The following is a 22381-nucleotide window of genomic DNA, read 5'->3' as shown; positions in this document are numbered from 1 at the left end:
AGCTTCACGTGAGCAACTGAGGTGGCTACCAATGAGAGTGAAGAATACAGTTGATTAACATATAAGCTGGTAGCAAATATGGGAATGTCCACTAGCATTCAGTGTCAGCTTCAAGCTGATGCTTGACAAAAGACTGACTTCCTGTGTGTAGGCAACTTGAGTAAACATTTCAGTCATTACTTTTTAAAAAGCTATTGTCAGAGATAATTGGTGAATTATAAAATATGTACAATAATAAGAGAAGAAAATAATGTATTTATACTGCTGTGGGATGTAAAGATGCCATATTTGCAAGACTTCATACTGCATAAAAGTATTCTTTTTCTTCTGCTGTTGACTGTATTATATCAGCATCAACTTTTCCTGTACTCAAAAACAGTTATTTCTTTGGTGTCATTAAAACTTAGAGGCTCACAGAGAAGCTCCACGCCTGGGAGAACCTTGGGCAATCTACTGGACTCAACATAAGGTCAGACACTATTTCAAAGTGTGTACGTTTGAATCACAAAGAAAAATATTTAAATAGACATTTGTGTATTTCTTTCTTTTTCTTTTTTCTTTTTTTTCCTGTTTTTAATCATGTATAAAGTGCCACTAGGTGGAGCTGTGGTCACTCCATACAAATGTGCCTCATCATTGTGGATTGAGTCCACCATTGTGTATAGATGTCTGTTTGGTACCTGCTTGTGAGTGCACCAAATGAGTCTCAATGCATTCACTCAAAGCTGGTAATGAGAGAATGATTGCATGTTTCCTCGTGAGCAATGAAGCTGATCTGACACATAAACACTGCAGACCTGCCGATGGCATGCATGCACGCACACATGCGCACCGTGTTTTTCTTTCTTTTGTGATTAACGTTGACTGTGAGGTAAACACAGCGCTTAATGAAAAGTGTGTGAGGATGTGTGTGGTTTTTTTTTTTTTTTTTAAAGTGTGGGAGGAAAAAGTAAAAACTGCGATCTAATAAACTATGAAATTAAGTGAAATCAATATTTCCGTAAGGCTTAATTTTAGTCATATGTAATTTGTTATGTAACATTTTGAATCCTTAAAAAGTGAGATATTTAAAGTAAATTGTTGTAATTTTCTTCCTCAAAATCCACTGGATAAGGGGAATCTCATAGTTCTGTTATTGGCTTCATGTGTGATGCTGATGTAAAAGTGCAAAATATTAATGTTGCACACATGTTTAGCTCCTGATGATCAAAATAGCATCACAGTCACCTTTAGAAACTCCTTAAAGCTGTTATTCTGGTGTTTAATAAAAGCCCGAAATAAAATGTCAATGCGGTCAAGATGTTATTTTCTTGTCACAGTGTGTGCGACGTAGAGGCAGGTGGAAGTAAGTGTGTTTCATTCAGCAATTTGTTCACCTTTACTGCACTCGGTGCATCAGTGCTGTGCGAAAATTACTATTGATGTGGATTTGTGCATAAGTGGGATATTGTGATTGCCTTGTAGGCTATTAAACAGTCATTATTTCAGCATTTTACTGCTTGGAGTCTTGTCAGGTATATAATTGTCAAAGTTTTTATGAAGAAGTTTAAGAATCACAAAGTAAGTGAAAGTGAATTGGATATATGTCATATTCTTTTTGCGGTTAAGAATGATCAGGAGCTTTCAGAAGAAAGAATTGATGGCACTGCAGTGACAGAATAATGATCATATCTCAGGGCCGTCACTAATGTAACAGTGCCTGAATTAATGCTGACATGAAGTCGAAGCTGCTTGTTTAGGGCGGTTGTTGTTCTGTCATTAAATATGAAATGGCTCATAAGGGCTGCTGTGCTTTGACACTAAAGTTTGGATTTTCATTGTTGATTTTTCTATGGTTTGTTTTGTCATCTTGCGTTACTTAAAGCTAAATATAATTTATATTTATACATGATAAACATTTTCTCTCACAAGATATATCTTGTGAGAGAAAAGTAGAGTATGTAGCTGAGTTGCGACTGAGGATTGAATAAATGTAATTTACTGTACTTGAAGAGTTGACCTCCATCACCCTGAGATTTAATTCTTACCAACAATGTTGGTCTTTTGCCAGGAAGAAATAACTTAAAGGGAAAAGAGAAAACTCCTAAGAACAATAAATGTGTTGAGAAGTAGACGCAAGCCTTAAAGCTGCAGCCTGGATTTGCTAGCAGCTGGCTGGTTGCTAGAAGTTATTTTCTTTCCTTCTGTTATGTGAGATGATAACATTGTGCTTGGTTATGTGCGTGCCAGTGGGGATGACAATTGAAAATAAAATTGGAAGAAATAGAAGATGAAAATATCTTTATGCCTCCACGCTGGCGACAGCTGGGGCTGGAGGCATTTAAGTTTTGGATTTGTCCGTCGCTTTCTTTACATGATATCGCTCGAAAGTTTCACTTTGACTGGAGGATGAAGTGATTAGAATTTTGTGTGTTTAAAGTTCAAGACTTGATTTGGCCCTAATTCAAGAATCTCTAAATATCTGGAAAATGACATATATGATAAAAATTATCAGATAATGACATTTTTACACCAAAAGGTCACATGTTCTCATCGCTGTGAGATCATAATGTGCCACAAAATCACTTTTCTGACAACAATTCAACAGGAAATTGTGATCGTCTAGTCATATCTAGTTGGATACTGAATTCGTGCAACTTGACTGGTTGCTGGAAGTGCTTCTGGTCTTGCCATTGAAGGACAGCTGAATGATTAAAATACATTGAAAGGTCTTCCAGAAAATGTTTTTTCCCCCCTTATTATTGAAACTTTCACAAGCTACAGAAAGAACTGCAGCTATTTTGTGCATGTAAGTCACAGACTGGTTTTTGTGTGATAGATGGTGTATTAAATTGATTTAACTACTTCATGGTAGTGTTTGTGTGTATGCTGAATCTTGATGCCACATTGAAGGCCATACAAACTTGATGCTGTTCCCTGTGGATTAAGACTTTCTTTTAGCTCGTATGTGTCCATGATCCACCAGTGAAACAAGTTTAGTTGGAATGCTACCCAGTGTTCATAAATTGCTGGATTTTTATTAGGGCTGAACGATTATGGAAAATAATCTAATTGCGATTTTTTGCCCCAATATTGCGATGCGATATGCGATTATTTTTTAAGGTCTTTGTCTTCTGTATTATTAAACAAAGACAAGCAATACATCATATAGTATGGCCAATACTATATTACATTAATTTTAAACTGTTCTTTCCTGGAAGACAGACCTCTGTTATGATGACATGAGGTGATGCATGAATTGATGACTGACATTTTTATTTAACTTCTTCAATCACAACAGTATATTTGAACATACACAATAGTTTATTTTTAGCTTACAAACATCTGAGCATAAAGTGCTGACAAGGAACCCTGGTGTAAACATTAAAATGAAAGTCAGTACAATGTGCAGATTGCAGAAATATACATAAAAAAAATCAGTGGCTTTACCACACTCAGTTTTTCGACATCTGTGAACTACTAGACAGTCATTCAATTAAAAAATAATATTAAATAAATAAAACTAATAAATAAAAAATACACACATCTTACTGATCTCTGCAGTCAGTAACATTACACATAAAGTGCAAACATAATAGCAATTGTATAAACACACACACAAACACGCCTTTAAAGTTTAAAGGCGTGAAATTGGACGGTCTAGCCTTCTGATTAGCTAATCAGAAGGCTAGTTCTGATTAGCGTCACCGCTGTCTCGGTGGAGTTTAATAAACTCGGCCGTCTGCTTCTTGCTATCTAAAATATAACCAGACACTGGTGTAAATTCTCGACTGTCTCATACTTCTGTTTAATAAGTTTTCTGTTTGACGTTTAGTCAGCTGTGTGAAAACCAAGGAGGAACCCACCCGGGGGATTAATAAAGTTTTATTTTATCTAATCTGATAACTTTAATCTCAGCCAAACCGATTTACTCACGAACAAACAAAACACTGAAAAAAGCCCAACAATAACATTTTTAGGTTGTCTAAGTGACTTATATATTACGTTTAACCCGAGCAGCGAAACTCCGCGGTGATCTGAAAATGATGTGCCGGGAGTTGTGCCGTTCTCGGCCGCATCAGTAACCCTCGAGCTCCCGGCTAGCTGTCGAGCTGGTGGGTAGCAGACGCCTCTGAAAACGTCGAAGCACTTTTGCAAATATGGGATATCTTGATAAACCGAGCAGATATTTGATGTTTACACAACTACTTTCTCGCCTGAAAATATGTTAAAAGTTTATTTTGTGACCCAGAAAGATTAGTATGAGTAATTTTAAAACTTAGTAGCGGCCGCCATTGCTGGAAACTGGAGTTTGGCTGGGCCGCGCTATGAATTCTGGGATATGGTAGTAATTTGGACAGCCTTATAATCGCAGTATAATCGCAGCCTTTGCGGTTAGAAAATTGCACTTGATCGTGTTGCGATATTATCGCAAATGCGATATATCGTTCAGCCCTAATTTTTATGCTAAATATTACTCGCAATTAAATAAAACCAATAAGAGTTTTGATAACTTTGTGCAATTTCTGGAGAAATTACAGTACAACTCCTGTACACTGTTTCACTTTACGTTGTTGTTGTTGTTGTTGTTGGTTTAGATGGGCTAAACATGTGTACAGATCCATTTCAGGAATACATAATCATACTGAAAGAGAGAGAAGTTCATCAAGTACATCAAAATCGGCCAGTTGATTCCATCTACGCTGGTTATAGAGGAGTTAAAATTAGCATGGTGATACTGTTCTATGTGCCAACAAGCTAAATTTCATGCATGAAAGGTTTGGGGATTGTCATCACCCAGCAAAGAGGGGGACCGACTTTATATAACTCAAGAACGACACAGCGTAAGATTTTCAAATTAATACCATGGGTGCGTTTACTACAAATCTTGTATGAGTTCTGGAGTGAATTTTGTCGAGGTCAGAGGTCAAGTTTCCAAACACAGAAAGTCAGTGTTCTCAGTTATTTATATTTATTATGATTTTAGCATTTCTTACTCCCAGTTCTTACTTAACAATTGGAAAGCAAATGGCTATGGTGAATAAAATCACTAAGGCTCATTCGCATCTATCCAGTGGGACAAATTGGACTATTTGCTACTATAGCTATGTTTGATATCTGGGCTTTGGACTAAATTTTACTTTTGGCCACGTTTCCCGATTCACTTATGTGCGTTTTGTAAGCAAGACTCGCTAATCTGACAGTTCATTTTGTAGACCAGGTTACACCCCAGTTGTTCACAACATTGCACCCAATAATATGCAACCATCACGTTATTTGCAACAGCATCCAAGATGACTGACTCATGACCTGCAAAACAAAACAAACAAAAGGCAGAGGACAGAGAAATATCTGCTTGTGTGAGTTCAGGAAAAGGCTCATCCCTCTGTGCTCAGGGCAATGTTGAATTATCTACTTGGGATACCAAGGCCATTCCAGCTTATAATTCACAAAGTCATATTTTAGTCATGAGTTTATTTCCATACCTGAAGTCACGCCTAGATAAATGTTAAGTGGTACAACCCACTTTCCTAGAAAAAGTTCCACATAACGGCTGAACATAACCCCCACACAGTGTCTCGCTTACAGATTATGCCTTTATTAAATGATGAAGTTTCAGTCCGACTGCCTTTCACCAGGTGCAAAGGGAACGTCTATGTATGGATATGTTATGTATATACTCGCATGTACATGTATAATAGTTGTGATAACCATGAAGTGATATCCAACTTGCATGGATATCACTTCAAAAATTGTTAACTATAGCTGCAATACCAAAAGGGATGATTAACATATCCCATAAATGATTAATATAGCAGGAATATGACAAAAAAAGACATCAAATGGATAATTAAAATTGTGTGTGTGTGTGGACATTACTTTTGTACCTGATAAATGTTGATTAGACTCAAACATTGTAATTTATGTTTTAAGGTAGACAATGTGCAGGAGTTACATTCAGTTATAACTAGAGCTGGGCGATATGAGATTTTTTCATATCACGATATGTTTTTTTCATTTCAGGCGATAACGATATCTATCACGATATAAGCCAAATAACTATATTTGTAAGATTTAAATGTGCCGTTGCTCACAAGTAAAATGTGAAATAATCAGCAGCTTGTTTTGATTTAAATATTTATTTCCCATAATAAGTTCAACAGGGTAGATGTACTTAAGGAACATGAGACTTTTTCAGATAAATAAAGGCAAATATTGCAAACTACACAAAAGGCAGCCGCTAAAGCGTTTAAGTTTCAAAATAGAACAAACGAAACAGACTAAATTGTCAATTCCACTTAGAAACAAAATATTAATTCTAAAAATAAATCTTAGTTTGTTTTACAGAAGAACAGACAAAACTGACTAACCTTTGTCAATATCAAATAAACTGAGAACTAAAAGGAAATTCTCAATCTCTCCTTGTTGTATAGCTTAGCTTTTCAAACAGTTTTAACAGTTACTTTAGTCTGACAAAAGCCGAATGACGAATTAGCGCTTCCAGTCAGAGACTGAGGCTACGTCCACACGTACACGGGTATTTTTGAAAACGGAGATTTTCCGTTTTCGTTTTAAAAAATAATCCCGTCCACACATAAAGGCAGAAATGAAGGAAAACACTGCTATGAACATGCCAAAGCAGCAGGTGGCGCTAGATTCCTAACCGTGCAGAAATGTTGGCCAATCAGAAGTCTAGAAGCCTCGGTGGGAAAAAGTAAACAAAGCTGCGGCATAGAAGCAGAACAGAGTCGTATGTGTGGAGGGACAGTAACTGTGTGTATATGTAAGCATTTAAACACTGCAGAGAGTAGAATTAACAGTAACAGTATTGTAGAAATTCATTTCACCGAAACAATAACGTGGCGCACAGTGTGACGCATGCACCAGTTTATTGTATTTCCAGACTTGCTTTCGGCACATTTACAGTGCACGCTACTCTGTTTTTGTCAGACTTGAAATAGCCGAAATACCTTCACACTACGGAACTTCTATGGCTCTTCCGTTCGACAATCTCTCCGGCATTGGAACCATCATCTGTTTTCTCTTCGGTCACGCTCGGTTGATTTTTCTAGTCGGCACACTCATTTCCTCCATTACGCGCTGGCTCCATTACCCGCTGGCTGCTTCCCAAACAAACACACGTGCGGCTTGGCACTTGTGCTGTACGTAACAAGTCACGCGACGTGACGCTGCGGCTGTGATTGGTTCGGCTCTGCGCTGCTTAATTTGGATTGGCTGACCTTTTTTTTTTTTTTTTTTTTTTTAAGAGGACAAGAGCGGCGAGGTCTATCGCGATAGCTTAATTTCTCTATCGAGTAAAAGTTATATCGCGATACATATCGTTATCGTTCTATCGCCCAGCTCTAGTTATAACAGTTCAATTGTGAAAATGTGCTCAGCATTAAAGGTCCCTTGAGATGAGACCGTTTCGCATGCCTTGTACAATAATGCATTCCATCATGGACGCTTGCTTTTGAATTGTGTGCTGATAACAAGGAAGATACTGTATCTCCTCTTTGGCCTGAAGGCATTCAGGATTTGCAAAAGAATTTCAGATTTGAGTTCAGACCATGGAAAATGAGTTTACCATGGTCTGAATAAAGCAGCTAGTTTATTCATATAATAAGCACTATAGCTAGCGTTTGGGGATGCAGTAATCACCGATCACTTACAGTGGTTGTCATAAGCGCCATTCAATCATTTTGCGCTGCTTAACCATGTCTGAGTTGTGAGGTCAGCAGTCCAAGCAAACATGCCCAGACCTCCTTCTCCCTGCCCACTTCCAGCTCTTCTCTGGTGTCATCCAAGCCAGGTGAGAGATATAATCTCTCCAATATGTCCTGGGTCTGCATCCTCTTTGCAGGACATTCCCAAAATACTTCACCTAGAAGGCGCCCACGAGGCGTCCTTATCAACCACATCACCTGGCTCCTTTCAATGTAGAGGAGAAGCAGCTGTACTCTGAAACCCTCAGAATGAAAAGGCTCGCATCCTATCTTCAAGAGTCAGTGTTGCTTCAATTGGTACAAATCTATGCATTTATTACTAACCATCATTACACAGTGTAATATCAGTTAACGCTGCTCCATGAGATTAAAAGAGTAAGAAACTAAAAACTTAGATGGGAGGTGATGTCAGTTTATTAGATCTCCCAGAATTGACAGTATTTGTCTTCAGACATGGGTAGTTTGCAAAGGATGGTCAAATGCAGTTTTTTCTTAACATCTCTCCAACAGTAAGTAATGATAATTTTTCATTAGAAACAAGTTCTAGCATAGGCCACCTAAATCTCACAACTGCAGTAACAGAGGCAACGTTAGCACGCTACCGTATATGTTTTTTTTTTTTTTTGTTTGTTTTTCTTAAATGGACTTAATGCAGTAGTATGAATCAGGTGCTGAGTGGATAATCCAGCACCAGCTTCATATGTAAAATATATAAAACAACACACACAGTACCTGTGGATGAGAGACGAGATGACTGCTCGAGGCTGTGACTTATTTGTGTTCACATCATGACCTTGAAAAAAAGATTAATTCTTTCTCTGGCTCCTGTTCCAGCAGCTGTAATGTTGCTGAGGTCAATATGAACACGTGAGTATAAATTTGGTGTGGTGGTGAGCAATGTTGCCTCACAGCAAAGAGATCTTGGATTCAGATCCCCTTCGGCCAGCTGGGCCCTTCTGTGTGCAGCGTGCATGTTCTCCCTGTGCCTTCCCCTCTGGGCTCTGGCTTCCTCCCATAGTCCAAAGACGTGCATGTTAGGTTAATTGGTGATTCTAAATTGAGCATAGTTGTGAATGGTTGACTGTCTCTCTGTGCTAGTCCTGTGACAGAGTGGCAACATGCCCAGGGTGCACACGAGTCTTGTCCCTCAACAGCCGGGACCCTAACATGGATAAGCGGAAGAAAATGGATATGCGTGTGTATGTGAATGTGTATGCAGGTAGTCTTTGTGTTATTTTCATCATACTTACATTTAAGACATTATAGGCTCTAAATGATCGTTGTCATTGCCTCCAGTTTTCATGTACATTTTATATTTGTCTGAAGTTTTTTGGGCTTGAAATGCTGTTTGTAATAAATCCTCACCATCCAGTTTTCACATGGAATACTCTTGTCTGCCTTGAAGTTGATGTGTACTCACAGTAGGGAATCCGTAGTGCGTCAAAGCACATTTGACCCCCAAAGTCCATTATGTTTAACTAGTGTGACCGTTTCAGTTAAGCACATCAAGCCTTGGCCCACTTTTTAGGAGGTGAGCCCAGGCACGGTTCAGTTGGACTCATACAGGGTACACGTTGTAGTGTAATCACTAACCGTGTAACACTTCCTCACTAACACCCTCTCTCGTGAAAATCACCGTGCTAACTAATTAACAAATCTATAAGGTACGTGAGGACAACGTGTTATTGCTTAAAAAAAAAAGGTTACAATTAAAGCACATAAAATCATGAACCTCATTTGTTGTGCAAGAATGCGTTTCAAAAGCAAGTGTCTGCCTGAAAGAGGGAGAGAGAGTAAGCAGGGGATAAGATGCTGAGAAACTGAAGTGTACTCTGGCCCCGGATCGTTAAGTGTTAGCGCAGGCCAGCAGGCGAGGGGAGAGGGCGGACAGTCAAGCTTGGGCATGGTACAAAGCAATTGTGTGAGTACACCCTTAATCTGCCTGCTCAGCCTTTTCTGTTCATATCCCTAATTTGTCAGTAGATTGCCTAATCATGGCACACAAGCCCAGGTCAGGTCTCTTGGTGCTAGTATGTGAAACATGTAAAGCAGATTGATTTCATCGAGGAAAAGCAACTAGCCTTCATCTGTTGATATTTCCAGGTTTGTTGGTTGAATTGCTTAACCTGGTAATTTTCAGTTGCTCTGAAGAGTAAGCTACATCCTCTGAAAGTCTCTAGTTTTGCACTAAAAGTGCTGTGGAGCTAAATTGCCCAATCTTAAACCCATTTCACAAGAGGTGAGATGTTGGCTTTTAAACACATATGTGGCACATGCATTGCTGCCTTTTCACCGTCTGTTTTGTAACCCGTCAGTCTCTTCCACCGAGTGAGTTTGTTTTGTAGAGCAGTGACCAGTATTTACCCCACTGTCCTCCTCTCATCTCCCCCCCTGCTCCTCGTGTCATTTTATTTCTGAGCTCCCTACTGACCGGCAAACAAAAGACTGTGGCAGTGCCGTCGTGTTCATCTATTCTGCCCTTTCTGCTTTCTCAGTCGTATCAATTTTTCATTGCGGGAGTAAGTGTGTGTACACATCTGTATGCTAACTGTTCTGTGCTGTGTCTTGTCTGTAGGAAACCCGAGGATCTGTCCAGGGAGGTGATTCAGATCCAGCAGAGAGAAATTGCTCTGAAAGAGCAGAACTACACACTCAACAGCCGGTAATACACACACACACACTCGCTCGCACACAAAATCCCTTTCTCTCTCTTCAGACCTATTTCTCTCATTCTGTCTGCTTGCATGCCTCTCTTCCCCTCATGTATCTATTAGAGCATATCTCTGAGAAGTCCTTAATTGTCACAAAGTTAATTAAACTGGTCCTGATTCTGATAGCACTCCTGACAGTAACCACTGGTGTGTGAGTGTGTGTACGTGTGCGAGAGAAGGAATTCACTAATTAAACTTGTCCTGTTTAGACAGAGGTGATGTCTATAGGGAGGGCCGCACACGCGTGCTCTGGTATATTCGTGCTGCAACTCAGTCCAGCTAAGAAAGCTTTCATTAGCTAACAAGCGTTCCTCTTCTGCTGAGCGTATTGGGCTCATTATGAAGTATTAGAAACAGCAGAATGGGAGAGTCGTGGGTGTGGGAGGGGATGGTGATGGGAGCTTGCGGTGTAATTATTACCCTTCGGCGTAATTATTGTCCTATTGATCAGACCTGGCACAAATCTCTGCTGAAAATAATTTCTGGACCCTTGTCTGGGATTTTTTGGTGTCAGTCAGGTAAGTCGTCTGTGAGTCTTATTATAAATTGACTATAAATTGCCTTTCTCAAATTGTCAGACTGTTCTGCATTAATCAACCTCTTTCCTTCTTTCTCTCCCCTCTCTCTCCCCCCTGTTATTAACAAACACACACATACGTACGAACGCGCACACATAAAAATTGCTTCCCACCAATTCATTTATTCTGCTCTGTCAGTGTGAGGAGTGTGGAGCGTTCACAGTCTGAGCTTCGTGCAGAGCTGACCCAGCAGCACAGCAAGACTCTGGAGGAGCAAAAGAAGAGAGAGGCACAGGACGCTCTTGTCCGTCGACTGCAGAAGCGGGTGCTGCTGTTAACCAAGGTACCTGGCGATCAGCCACGCACTCTCAAACACAGAGAAGTATTCATGCCTTCAAACATGACCTTTCAAACATCACCCAATGCGGTAATTTGACTCTAAACACTCAGTGAACACAGTAGCCAGGTAGACTTGCAAGGCCAGCATTGAATTCTTAATCTCGCCTTTACGCCTCTGTCCTGCTAATTGGCCACCGGGTGTCACATGACTCCTCCATCTGTCTGTCTTGCTCCCCCCCTTGCTCTGCAGTTCTTGAGAAGACCTCCCTGTAATATTGATTTCTTGATGTGTGTAATTCCCGACGTTATCATGCTTAGTCTCTCACCACACAAATCACACACATGCACACACCACCACCATAACTAGGCAGGATTGAAGGGGTGCTAACATTATAGCTCGGTGAAAGAATTTTTTTGCATCAAGTTTTCACAAAAGCGAAATAAGTAATTGTTATTTCCCAGCCAGTCACAGCCTATTTAGAAAAAAAAATCCATTATAGTTGGTGTTAAGTTCTGAGCTTTTAAACGTGAACTGTTTAAGCTGTTTATTTATTCAGGCGCAGTCGCAGAACAATTTGTTTTCAACAATGCAAATATGCCGAACACTCGAATTACCTTAATGATTGTAGTGAAGTATATTAATGACGTGACTTCAACCATATCTCCAACTGCCCAAGTTTATTTTTATTCATAATTTTTTCTTTATTATGTTTTTTTTTTAAATAATTTTTCTATGGCTTGTAATGTAGCCAGCAACCACTGATGTTATTCAGTTTCCTTCTTTCTTTCTCCTTTTTTTAAGCTTAATTTTAAGGTTTAAGGCATTTTATATACTTTAATGACAAACAACTGAAAATGCCTTTTTTACTCAAATGGTTTTTAGTTTTTGAACTTTACTGAAAATTGAAAGGATCTTTTTGCTCACCTACAATTAGGGTATGCGTCATATAGCCTGAAGTCTGCATTGCAAAAACAATGTGAATGGTCTTTCATTTATGTATTCAATACTTTTAAAATGAAAAATAATAGCTCATTGAGTTTTGATTCAGGGAAGAATACAAGCTATCTGAGGAATATGAAGAATATCTGAGCAGTTGTTTTTAAGTTTTTATAAAGGGAAAAAAAAGATTAATCAGAGCATGTTTATCCACTTTTGAACTTTCCTCCAGGTGTCTTAGATGGATTTGAAATGTCACCCTGCCCAACTAAGAAATAAAACTCAAGAGAAGCAGCAGGTCCTCCTATTTGTGTATGTGGAACCAACAAAGTGACTGACAAAATAACTAAATTGTTATTCGGTTTTGATTGTCGTCAGTAGTTTGTATATTGATCAGCTAACCAGTTCATCAAGTAAATGTTTGACCTTTGAAGAATTCTTTGGAGAAGAGAAGAGAACTGGTTAATTAACTAATTGCCCCACAAACCCTTGAGGTTCTTCTACTCTTTACTATGAAATGCAACATTTTGTCTTTGCCACAAGGCGGCATCTCCTTTAAGCCACCATTGGTCTGGTTACTTCTTTTACCTTCACATACTTTAGTGGGACAGACTCCGTGACCCATTAGAGGCATGGCCAGAGCTTCACGCACTGGATAAAACGGTTGACACAAAAGCAATTTCAAAAAAAAAAAAAAAAGATGATGAAAACAGTAATGATAGTTTTATCATTCTGTCCACCCATTCCCTGTTTGTTTGTGTGTTTTTAAATTGAGAGTTTTTATCAGAGAAGAGGTGACAGATTTTGATTAAGATTGAGTGAATTTCTTGGCACATTAATGGAGAGTAAACAGCCAAAGGGCCTGCTGGTTAGTACTGGGAGTGAACACATGCACATTGACCTCTAAACGTACTCATGTGTGCCTTTTTTGTATTTACTTCTGTTCATTCTGTCTTCCTATTTATCTTCTTTTCTCCTCTAAAGAGAATCTTGTAGGATGTATGAAGTCAATGGTTGTGTGTCAATGCTTGGCAAACTAAACTGCTGTAATGCATTTGACGGACTCATTTCTTAGCAGACTATCTTGATTTTGATCTGACTGGTTAGTTTTGCCATGGTTTGTTTGCAGGTAGTAACCAGTATGCTATTGTACAAGGATTATTATTGCTGCCCACTGTTGGGATTTGGGCAAAATTTGGGGTTAGGGTTATGGTCACAGGCGAGGGTTAAGATGCGTCCACACGCACGTCACTTTGAAGCTGGTTCCCTAGGTGACCCTCTAATGTGTTACGTAGCAGGTCATATGCCAATCAACGGTATCCTTCACTCTTATTTGTAGTTGCTTCAGCCGCCGTCTGGAAGTTGAGAAACGTTTTTCTTCCACCTCATTCTCTTCCTCTTCTTCTCAACTGGACTGGAGTCAGTCACATCCATAAACACTCATTTATTCTCGATATTGTCACAGTGCTCATTGTCAGCAGATTTGACATGCGACCCTCTTGTCTCTGGACAGCTGACAACAAGTCAGCTAATCAACAGCTGGTTATAAGCTAGCATTATGCCAGCTAATCTTCGCTAAAAAAATCACACTTTCCTTCTGGTAAACAGTTTGATTACATTACACAGTGTACTTTAAAACTTATGACATTTATTGCCGTGTTATATTAGCAGCTTTCAAGTGATGAAATGTGTTACACAAGTGTAAAGTCAGTTTGACTGGGTCAAAGCATCTCCATAATGGCTGGTCTTATGGGATGTTCCTGGTATGAAGTGGCCCACACAAAGGTCACAGAGTTCAGGATTCTGTCTCTGCCTTTTAATATGTAATTTCTGCTGCAGTGTCAGTGGCCACTCTAGAACAGATTTCATGTATTTGCACCTCCTGATTCACAGAGTCAGCCATTAGTGACTTCTCACAGAAATTTTGCTACGTAATGTTTGGTTCTTAACTTGATTATCATAAAATGCCACCTGCTTTGCTTTATAGTGCACAGTGTACACTGACAGAGTCAGGAGGGGAGGAGTTGCATCATATGAACAGTGCTGACTGACAGTTCACTTCTAAGATAGCAAAGTGAACTGACAGCTGACCTCAGAGCATTGTGCTTTTCCTTTCTCTCACAAGTATTCTTGACTGGAGTGGTTACAGGTCTCACAAAAATGTAGACGATGATTACCAATTATTATGAAGTGTTATTTAGATTAGCTTGTGTATTAAATTACTATAAATTAACAACGTTAACCTTTTGTCTTCTCTAAACTATGGGACAGTCAATAGTCTTTTACAATTTATATTATATTGTGGCGGACCACCAGGTGGCTCCACTCACACCCAAGTTGAACGGAAGTGTTGGGGTGGAGATTTTGGCGCTCAATATATATGTGAAGTTCTGAGAGTCAGTTAATAAAGTTGGAGTGAGACACAGAGACCTCTCCTGTCGTTATTACATACCTCCACAATATATTATATTATTGTATCTATATATTATACCGTTATAATTTTGAACATTTAATACCTGTTTTTGAGTGATTTCATTTATATCTAATCCTATTATTATTGCCTTTTTGATCCTCTATACAATGATCGTGCATTTATTAGGTTCCATTCACACACCACAACAGGCCATTGCAGTTTATTTTCTCTTTGCTTATGACTTCAATTTCTTATATGAACAATAAATGTAAAAATCTCTTTTTATATGGATTTTTTTTTTTGGGACTCCATGAGATTCCTGTGACAGTGAAATATAAAATGAACCACTCAGACATGAAGCACACAGACCGACAACTTTGATAGCTATTTGGAAACTATGTCAGTCCTGTTGACGCTTTAAAAGAAATATTTTTCCTGTTGAAGAGAAGCAGGTATGCCTCTGGCTCCATTACAGAGGACAAAACGTTTACTATTCAGCACATTAAAGATGAGATGATGAGGAAGCATAATATAGGCAACACGTGCTCTTTATTCATTCTGGTATTCTTTGTCTACAAAGACATTTTTCTTTGATTTGATTCTTTCAGTTTTAGAAATACAGATGAGCATGGGCACACGCAAGCTTCTCTTATCACAGCTTGGATAAGAAAGCTGTAGCTGCCTCATACTGTGTTACTGACTTATGCAAGCAAACAAAAAGAAACATAGTAACAATTAGAGGAAAAAAAGTAAGAAAGATGCTTTCTTACTTTGTTTTTTCATGCAGACACAGATAGACATTTACTATGTGATGCTACAAAATGTTAAAATTCCCACAACTTTTTCTTTTACTTTATTGGATACGGTGAAATTTGTTTATTAATCAGCAGATTTACCGTGTTATAGTGCTGTTAATGTGTAACGTTTTATGTTGCAGGAGCGGGATGGAATGCGTGCCATATTAGAGTCCTATGACAGCGAGCTGGCGCCTACTGAGTACTCTCCTCAACTGAGCAAACGCCTCAGGGAGGCCGAGGACATACTGCAGAAGACACAGAGCCATAATGCAGAGATGGAGGTGTGTCTGCAGGCGTGCATAAATATACTTTTTTTTTTGTCTTCTGCTCTTTGTTTTGTTTTTCAAAGTTGAATTTGAAAGTACTGACTTCCACTAAGCTGCCGACCAGATTATTATGCATGTAGCTGTTTGACACATGACTCGTAGCTGAGGGCACAGTAATTGCATGCTGCTTAGCTTCAGCTGCTTGTTGTTTACATCCTCAATACTCTTGTTTAGCGGACAGACTGAAACACATCTACAAAAATGGATAATACTGGACTTACGTTGCAGAGATTGTCACCCTTTTCTTTTAATTCCCTCAGTTTGACAGAATTGCCATGTTTAAGTGCAGAACCCCAGTTTGATTCTCTCCAGTTTTGCCCTTTTAAAGTTACTGCATTATGCTGTTTACACTGTGACTCACTTTTGAAAGAGATGGGCGAAATACCTTGAATTTCTCTACAAATCTTTTATTTTAATAATCAGCCAACAATCACTGTGAATTTGGCAGTTGCTGTGCTGAAACGGGAATCAGCACTAACCTAGCACCCCCTGCACTCGTAGTGTCACAGCTTGGCTAATCTAACATGAAGGTTAATAAAATGGTAAATGGCCTGGATTTATATAGCGCTTTACTAGTCCCTAAGGACCCCAAAGCGCTTTACATATCCAGTCATCCACCCATTCACACACACATTCACACACTGGTGATGGCAAGCTACAAAAGCTAAAATGCAGCTTGATCTGTAAGAAAATGGAACAAACACAAAAGCCTCCACAACACACTGCCTTAGGACACTACAATACAAAATAATAACCCATGAAAGACCTAATATTTTGGTTGATAGCAGCTCATTTCTCAACAGGGATGTTATTTTGAAGTACTAACTGGCTTCTTTCCTTTGTTTTTTGGAGGGCTATTATTGCATATCAGTAGGCTAGGGTCATTTTTCTTTTTGCTTCTGCATTACATTTCTTTTGTCCTGTTAATTCAGGCTCAGCTGACCAAAGCGCAGGAGGAGACAGGGACACTAAAACTGCAGCTACAAACAGTAAGTGAACCTGCAATCCCGTTTTGTTTTTTTTTTTGTTTTTTTTTTTGGGTTGTTGTTTTTTTTTTTGTTGTTGTTGTTGCAACATGCCGTTTCTATAAAAGGCACAGGCATTTTTCACCAGTCAAGTAATTAGCAGCCAAAGTATAAGCAGTATCAACCAGTTTGGAGACATGGATCCAAGAGCACAATCAGTCTATTTTTGCAAAAAGCGTTTGAGATGTAGCTAGCTAATTTCACATATAGCAGTTACAAAAAGATAAGAGCATAACCAGCATCTATGATTGTGCCATGTACACTATGTGAAATTAAAGGAAAGTAGCATGTGTGTGCACCTTTGGGTGGCCACCAGTATCATGTGCCCACTGTCCTGGAGGCTCCAGGTTAATAATTGATATAATTAGAAGAAGAGGGAAGGCAGACTTCAGTAGCAGGAGGTGGGAATCATGCATCTTTATGTACAATCTGTTGAAGTTACCTAGACAACATGCATATATAACTCCATTTAATTAATTAAAGGACTTTGTGACTCTGTTCCAGTCCGTTGCAGTGAAGAGACAGCTGAGCGTCAGTGTGTAGCCATCGATTTACTGGTTGATTTACCTTTCTGCCGTCACTGAATACCCCAAGATTTGGGCAGTGACTGAAAGAATAAAATCTCAGATACAGTGGCTTGCAAAAGTATTCGGCCCCCTTGAACTTTTCCACAATTTGTCACATTACAGCCACAAACATGAATCAATTTTATTGGAATGGAACAACGTGTAAGATGGCGCCGGTGTGCATGGCTCGCCGTCCACGGTTGTCGGATCCACTTTTGCTCTGCGTGTTTCTACTGTTTTTGTCACTTTTATTGAACAACGCTGACTCTCTATTGACCTACGATCGTGAAGCTCTGTTAAATATTCGACTTGCCACAGAGAATTTGGGAAGGACTAACGCTGATGGACAGGACTTTTTTCCACCTCCGCTACCATCTGGAGTACCGCATCACCTGGATTACACCCCTACCACATCTCATAAGAGGAAGCGCTTTAAACGTCGGGGAAAACGCAGCGGGCTACTCGTGAAACTGAAATCATATTTGGCTCTTTCATCTGGCAGTAACAGATTAGTTTCCGAATGCACTCTGACTGAATTCAGACCTCTGCACTGGCGTTTTGTCTCCTGTCGCTTCCTGGAACCTACTGGCACCTGGCTGGTACCTGTTGTCGGCTTGGCTGAAGAGATCCAGCATCCCCGCCTTCTCTTACCTCATCTTCGCTGCGGTGGAGCGAATCCGCGGAATCTTCGGCAACTGAAACAGGTTCCCTGGATGGCTGTCACCGGTCTGACGGACCCTACCAGGTTTGCCCTTGTTAACGCTAGGTCGCTAGCAAATAAAACGTTCATTTTGAAGGATTTCTTCACCTCTCATAATCTGGATTTCCTCTGTGTGACAGAAACCTGGCTAAGTGACGGTGAGTTAAGCTCTTTCTCAGAACTATTACCGCCAAATTGTTCGTATTTTAACTCACCAAGGACTACGGGCCGAGGTGGAGGAGTGGCCACAGTTTATAAATCTACTTTTCACTGTCGCCAGCTGTCACCTGTCACTTTCTCCAGTTTTGAACTGAATATGTTTGAGCTTGGTAGCAGTCATCCTGTTCTTTGTGCGGTGATCTACCGTCCACCAAAATATAATAGGAACTTTGTTAATGACTTCTCTGAGTTCTTGGCTGAAATAATGCCAAAGTATGACAAGGTTTTAATCTTGGGTGATATGAATATTCATGTGTGTTGTCCTACTAAACCATTGGCAAAGGACTTTTTAAACCTACTTGATGCTTTTAATGTTTTGCAGTCTGTCACTGGTCCCACTCATAAATATGGACACACTCTGGATCTGGTTTTGTCTTATGGTTTACCTGTTTATAATCTTCAAATTTATGATGTCGTCTTTTCTGATCATATGCCTGTATTGTTTGAAACTTCTCTTCCCTGTAATATCACTACCTGTGGCCCTCCTACTGCTTCTCGCATGTTTAAACCATCAAGTGCCGTCCAGTTCTCTACCGCCTTTAATAAGGCCTTAAATGTTGACTCAGAGCTCTCAGTCTGTGCCGACACTGAGGTGCTGACTGCAAAATTCTTATCTACTTGTCAAATCATTCTGGATACTGTTGCTCCTCTGAAGGTCAGGCGGCCTAAATTGAAGTCTGAGCCGTGGCTGAACGACATCACTCGGGCTGCTCGAAGAGAGTGCAGAAAAGCAGAACGCAAATGGGAAAAAGACAAGCTACAAGTGTCTTATGATATCTTAAGAGATAGCTGGCATAGATATCAGAAAATTGTCAAGAACCAGAAATCCGCCTATTTTGCAGGTGTTATTAATGACAACTGCCATAAGCCCCGTGTCTTATTTAGTATTTTAAGCTCTGTTCTTAACCCTCCCCAATCCTACTGTATAGAAGCTTCTGCTGAAACTTGTGAAGCTTTTTTAAAATTCTTTGTGGAGAAGATTTTATCTATTAGAGCACATATTTTACTCCCTTCTTATGACCCTTCTGTTATTTTTACGCCTTTAGCAATTTTTAGCCATTTTGAACCTGTGTCTCTATTTAAACTGGGTAAAATTGTCACCCAAATCAAGTCTGGCTCTCCCAGTGATGTTCTTCCCCCTCGCTTTTTTAAAGAAGTTTGGGGCACTATTGGACCTTATATTCAAAGGCTTATAAACAGCAGCCTGACTTTAGGCCATGTACCTGCAATTTTTAAACAGGCAGTGGTCCAGCCTCTGCTGAAACGCCCTGGCTTGGATGCCTCTTTGTTGAGTAATTTCAGACCTATTTCAAAGCTGCCTTTTGTTTCTAAAATTTTAGAAAAAGAAGTGTGCTCACAGCTGCAGACTTTTTTAGAGAGTCAAAACATTTTTGAGGTATTTCAATCTGGTTTTAAAGCACTTCACAGCACAGAGACTGCACTTTTGAGAGTTTTTAATGATATCTTATTAACTGCTGACTCTGGGAAGTCTGTCTTACTTGTGCTTTTGGATCTCACAGCAGCTTTTGATACAGTAGATCACAATATTTTGATTTATCGTCTAGCACATCATGTTGGAATTAGAGGCACTGCCTTGGAGTGGTTTAAATCATACCTCTCTGATAGAAGTTTTTCAGTCTCACTTGGTAAATTTCATTCATCTTCCGCCCCCCTCCCATGTGGTGTACCTCAAGGATCCATCCTTGGGCCCCTTCTTTTTAGTATTTATTTACTTCCCCTTGGCCATATTATTAAAAAACATAAAGTCTCATTTCATTTTTATGCAGATGATTGTCAAATTTATCTACCGATGAAACACAATGACCTTAACCCCCTCAGGCCTATTTTAGAATGTCTTAAGGATATCAGAGCATGGTTGGCTCTGAATTTTTTAAATTTTAACGAAAAGAAGACTGAAGTCATTATATTTGGGCCGAATGGACCTGGTGTCCCTCCATCTGACTTGGGTCCTCTTACATCGTGTGTCAAATCAATTGTCACCAACCTTGGAGTAAAATTTGACACAGCTCTTAAAATGGACAAATAAGTAAATACAGTGGTGAGAAAAAGCTTTTTTCAGTTGAGGCAGCTCTCTAAAGTAAAACCTTTTATTTCTTTTTGTGACTTGGAGAGAGTTTTGCACGCATTTGTGACCACTCGCCTTGATTACTGTAATGGACTTTATATTGGTATTGATCAGGCTTCACTATCACGCTTGCAAATGGTCCAGAATGCTGCTGCTCGCCTGTTGACAGGGACACGCAAACGTGAGCACATTACCCCTGTTCTTGCCTCCTTACACTGGTTGCCTGTCCATTTTAGAATTCATTTTAAAATTTTATTGCTTGCTTTTAAAGTTTTAAATGGCCTGGCTCCGTCTTACCTGTCAGACCTTTTACACCAATACACTCCACAAAGGTCTCTCAGATCATCTGACCAGTCACTCCTTGTTGTCCCCATGTCGAGACTTAAACACCGAGGAGACCGAGCTTTCGCTGTTGTGGCCCCCAAACTATGGAACAAACTGCCCCTCCATATTAGGCTGGCCCCAACACTTGAAATGTTTAAATCACTTTTAAAAACACACTTTTTTTCAAAGGCCTTCTAGGAGTATTATCAGAGCCAGTTTGTAGTCAGTTTTTAGTCAGCTGTTGGTCATTCTTAATCTTTTTACTTTGTTAATTTTATTCATTGTATATCTTATTGTTTATTCTACTCATGTTGATTTATTTTTATCTTCTTTTTCAATTATATATTTGTTTTGTTTATTGATTTCATTGTATGCTTAAAGTATGGGTTTAACTGCTATCTCTGTTTTATTATTGGAAAGCACTTTGGTCAACTTTGTTGTTTTTAAATGTGCTATATAAATAAAGTTGGATTGGATTGGATTGGAATTCCACGTGAAAGACCAATACAAAGTGGTGCACACGTGAGAAGTGGAACGAAAATCATACATGATTCCAAACATTTTTTACAAATAAATAACTGCAAAGTGGGGTGTGTGAAAAGTTCAAGGGGGTCGAATACTTTTGCAAGCCACTGTACAAGTGGAAATGAGCTTCATCCAAAAGTTTTCTGGGATCCCACTTAAAGGTGAGGTCAGGGGCTCAGTCATTCAGTAGAGGCTCACAATAGTCTGTCTATACATCCTGACTAAGACTCCTCCTGGATACTTCTTAGTTGAGGTGTTTCAGGCATGTCCTACCAGGAGGACACCCAGGGGCACACTGGAGAGATACTGTCTTGTGTCTGGCTTGCCTCACTGTGCCCCTGGAAGAGCTGGAGGAGATGGCTGGGGAGAGAGAGAAATCCTGTTATCTTTGTTTAGACTCTGGTTCAAACAGCCCAGATTCATGTAAGTGGTAGAAAATTGATGAATATAACCACCCAACCAGCTAAATATAAGAATAAAATGAAATATGGATGCAAAAGAATCTATGCATCTATCTATACATAGTAATCTTTTAATGACAGTGTAAAAAAATGAAAACAGATGTAAACTTTAGCACATGTTCTTTTTTCAGTCCTGAGTGTGTCAGTACATTTAACAGGTTTATCTGTCAATCTTGGCATGTACATTTTTCTCAATTGAAGATTTTAGAAATGACAGAAAACTCTTACAGACAGAAGTATTCTGCTTTTAAATATAGTCCCGGATAACGTAGCGAGTTGGCAGGTGTGACCTGAAACCTTGAAACGCACCCTCTTTACTCATTCTATGATCTTCCTTCTTTTCTTGGCTCCTTGTTGCCGAGGTGACATCAACATAGCCATAGCAATGAGTATTGACGCGTGAAATCTACCTGTCTGGTATAGCAGTAATTACTTATCTGTCTTGGGAAGACTGGGAGTGGGGATGCACCGAGAGACGGGCAGATGCTGTCAGAGAAGGAGGAAAATTGGTGTGCAAATGGAAATGAGGGATAATTTTACAGACGAGAGCAAGATCAGAGGGGAAAAAAACAACTATGAGACAGATGGAATAGAAACGAGTAAGAGGTAAAAAGATCAGGACGTTGTGAAACAGAAAATAAGTTAGTGGGCTAATGGTGTGTAAAGGATATATCTGTTTGTCTTGATGTCTGTGTCAAAAAGATAGCAGCCCACTATAATACAGTCTT

The 22381-nt window shown here is 39.5% G+C and overlaps 1 protein-coding gene across 1 annotated transcript in view; it reads left to right on the top strand.

Annotated features, from left to right (window-relative positions):
• Positions 1-22381, top strand: part of mad1l1 (mitotic arrest deficient 1 like 1) — a 64456-nt gene that overhangs the window by 5042 nt on the left and 37033 nt on the right. Inside the window, exons 9-13 of the mRNA XM_085355677.1 lie at positions 408-469; positions 10282-10368; positions 11134-11278; positions 15562-15702; positions 16680-16736. Of these exons, the coding sequence (XP_085211803.1) occupies positions 408-469; positions 10282-10368; positions 11134-11278; positions 15562-15702; positions 16680-16736 (492 nt within the window). The remainder of the gene's footprint in view (positions 1-407; positions 470-10281; positions 10369-11133; positions 11279-15561; positions 15703-16679; positions 16737-22381) is intronic.

The sequence above is a fragment of the Diplotaxodon limnothrissa genome, linkage group LG6 (genome assembly GCF_057381915.1).
Source record: "Diplotaxodon limnothrissa isolate DT_005_m linkage group LG6, D_limnothrissa_male_GT1.1, whole genome shotgun sequence".
Classification (NCBI taxonomy): domain Eukaryota; kingdom Metazoa; phylum Chordata; class Actinopteri; order Cichliformes; family Cichlidae; genus Diplotaxodon; species Diplotaxodon limnothrissa.
The sequence above is the reverse complement of the archived record's forward strand: the minus strand, read 5'-3'. Positions and strand labels throughout refer to the sequence as shown.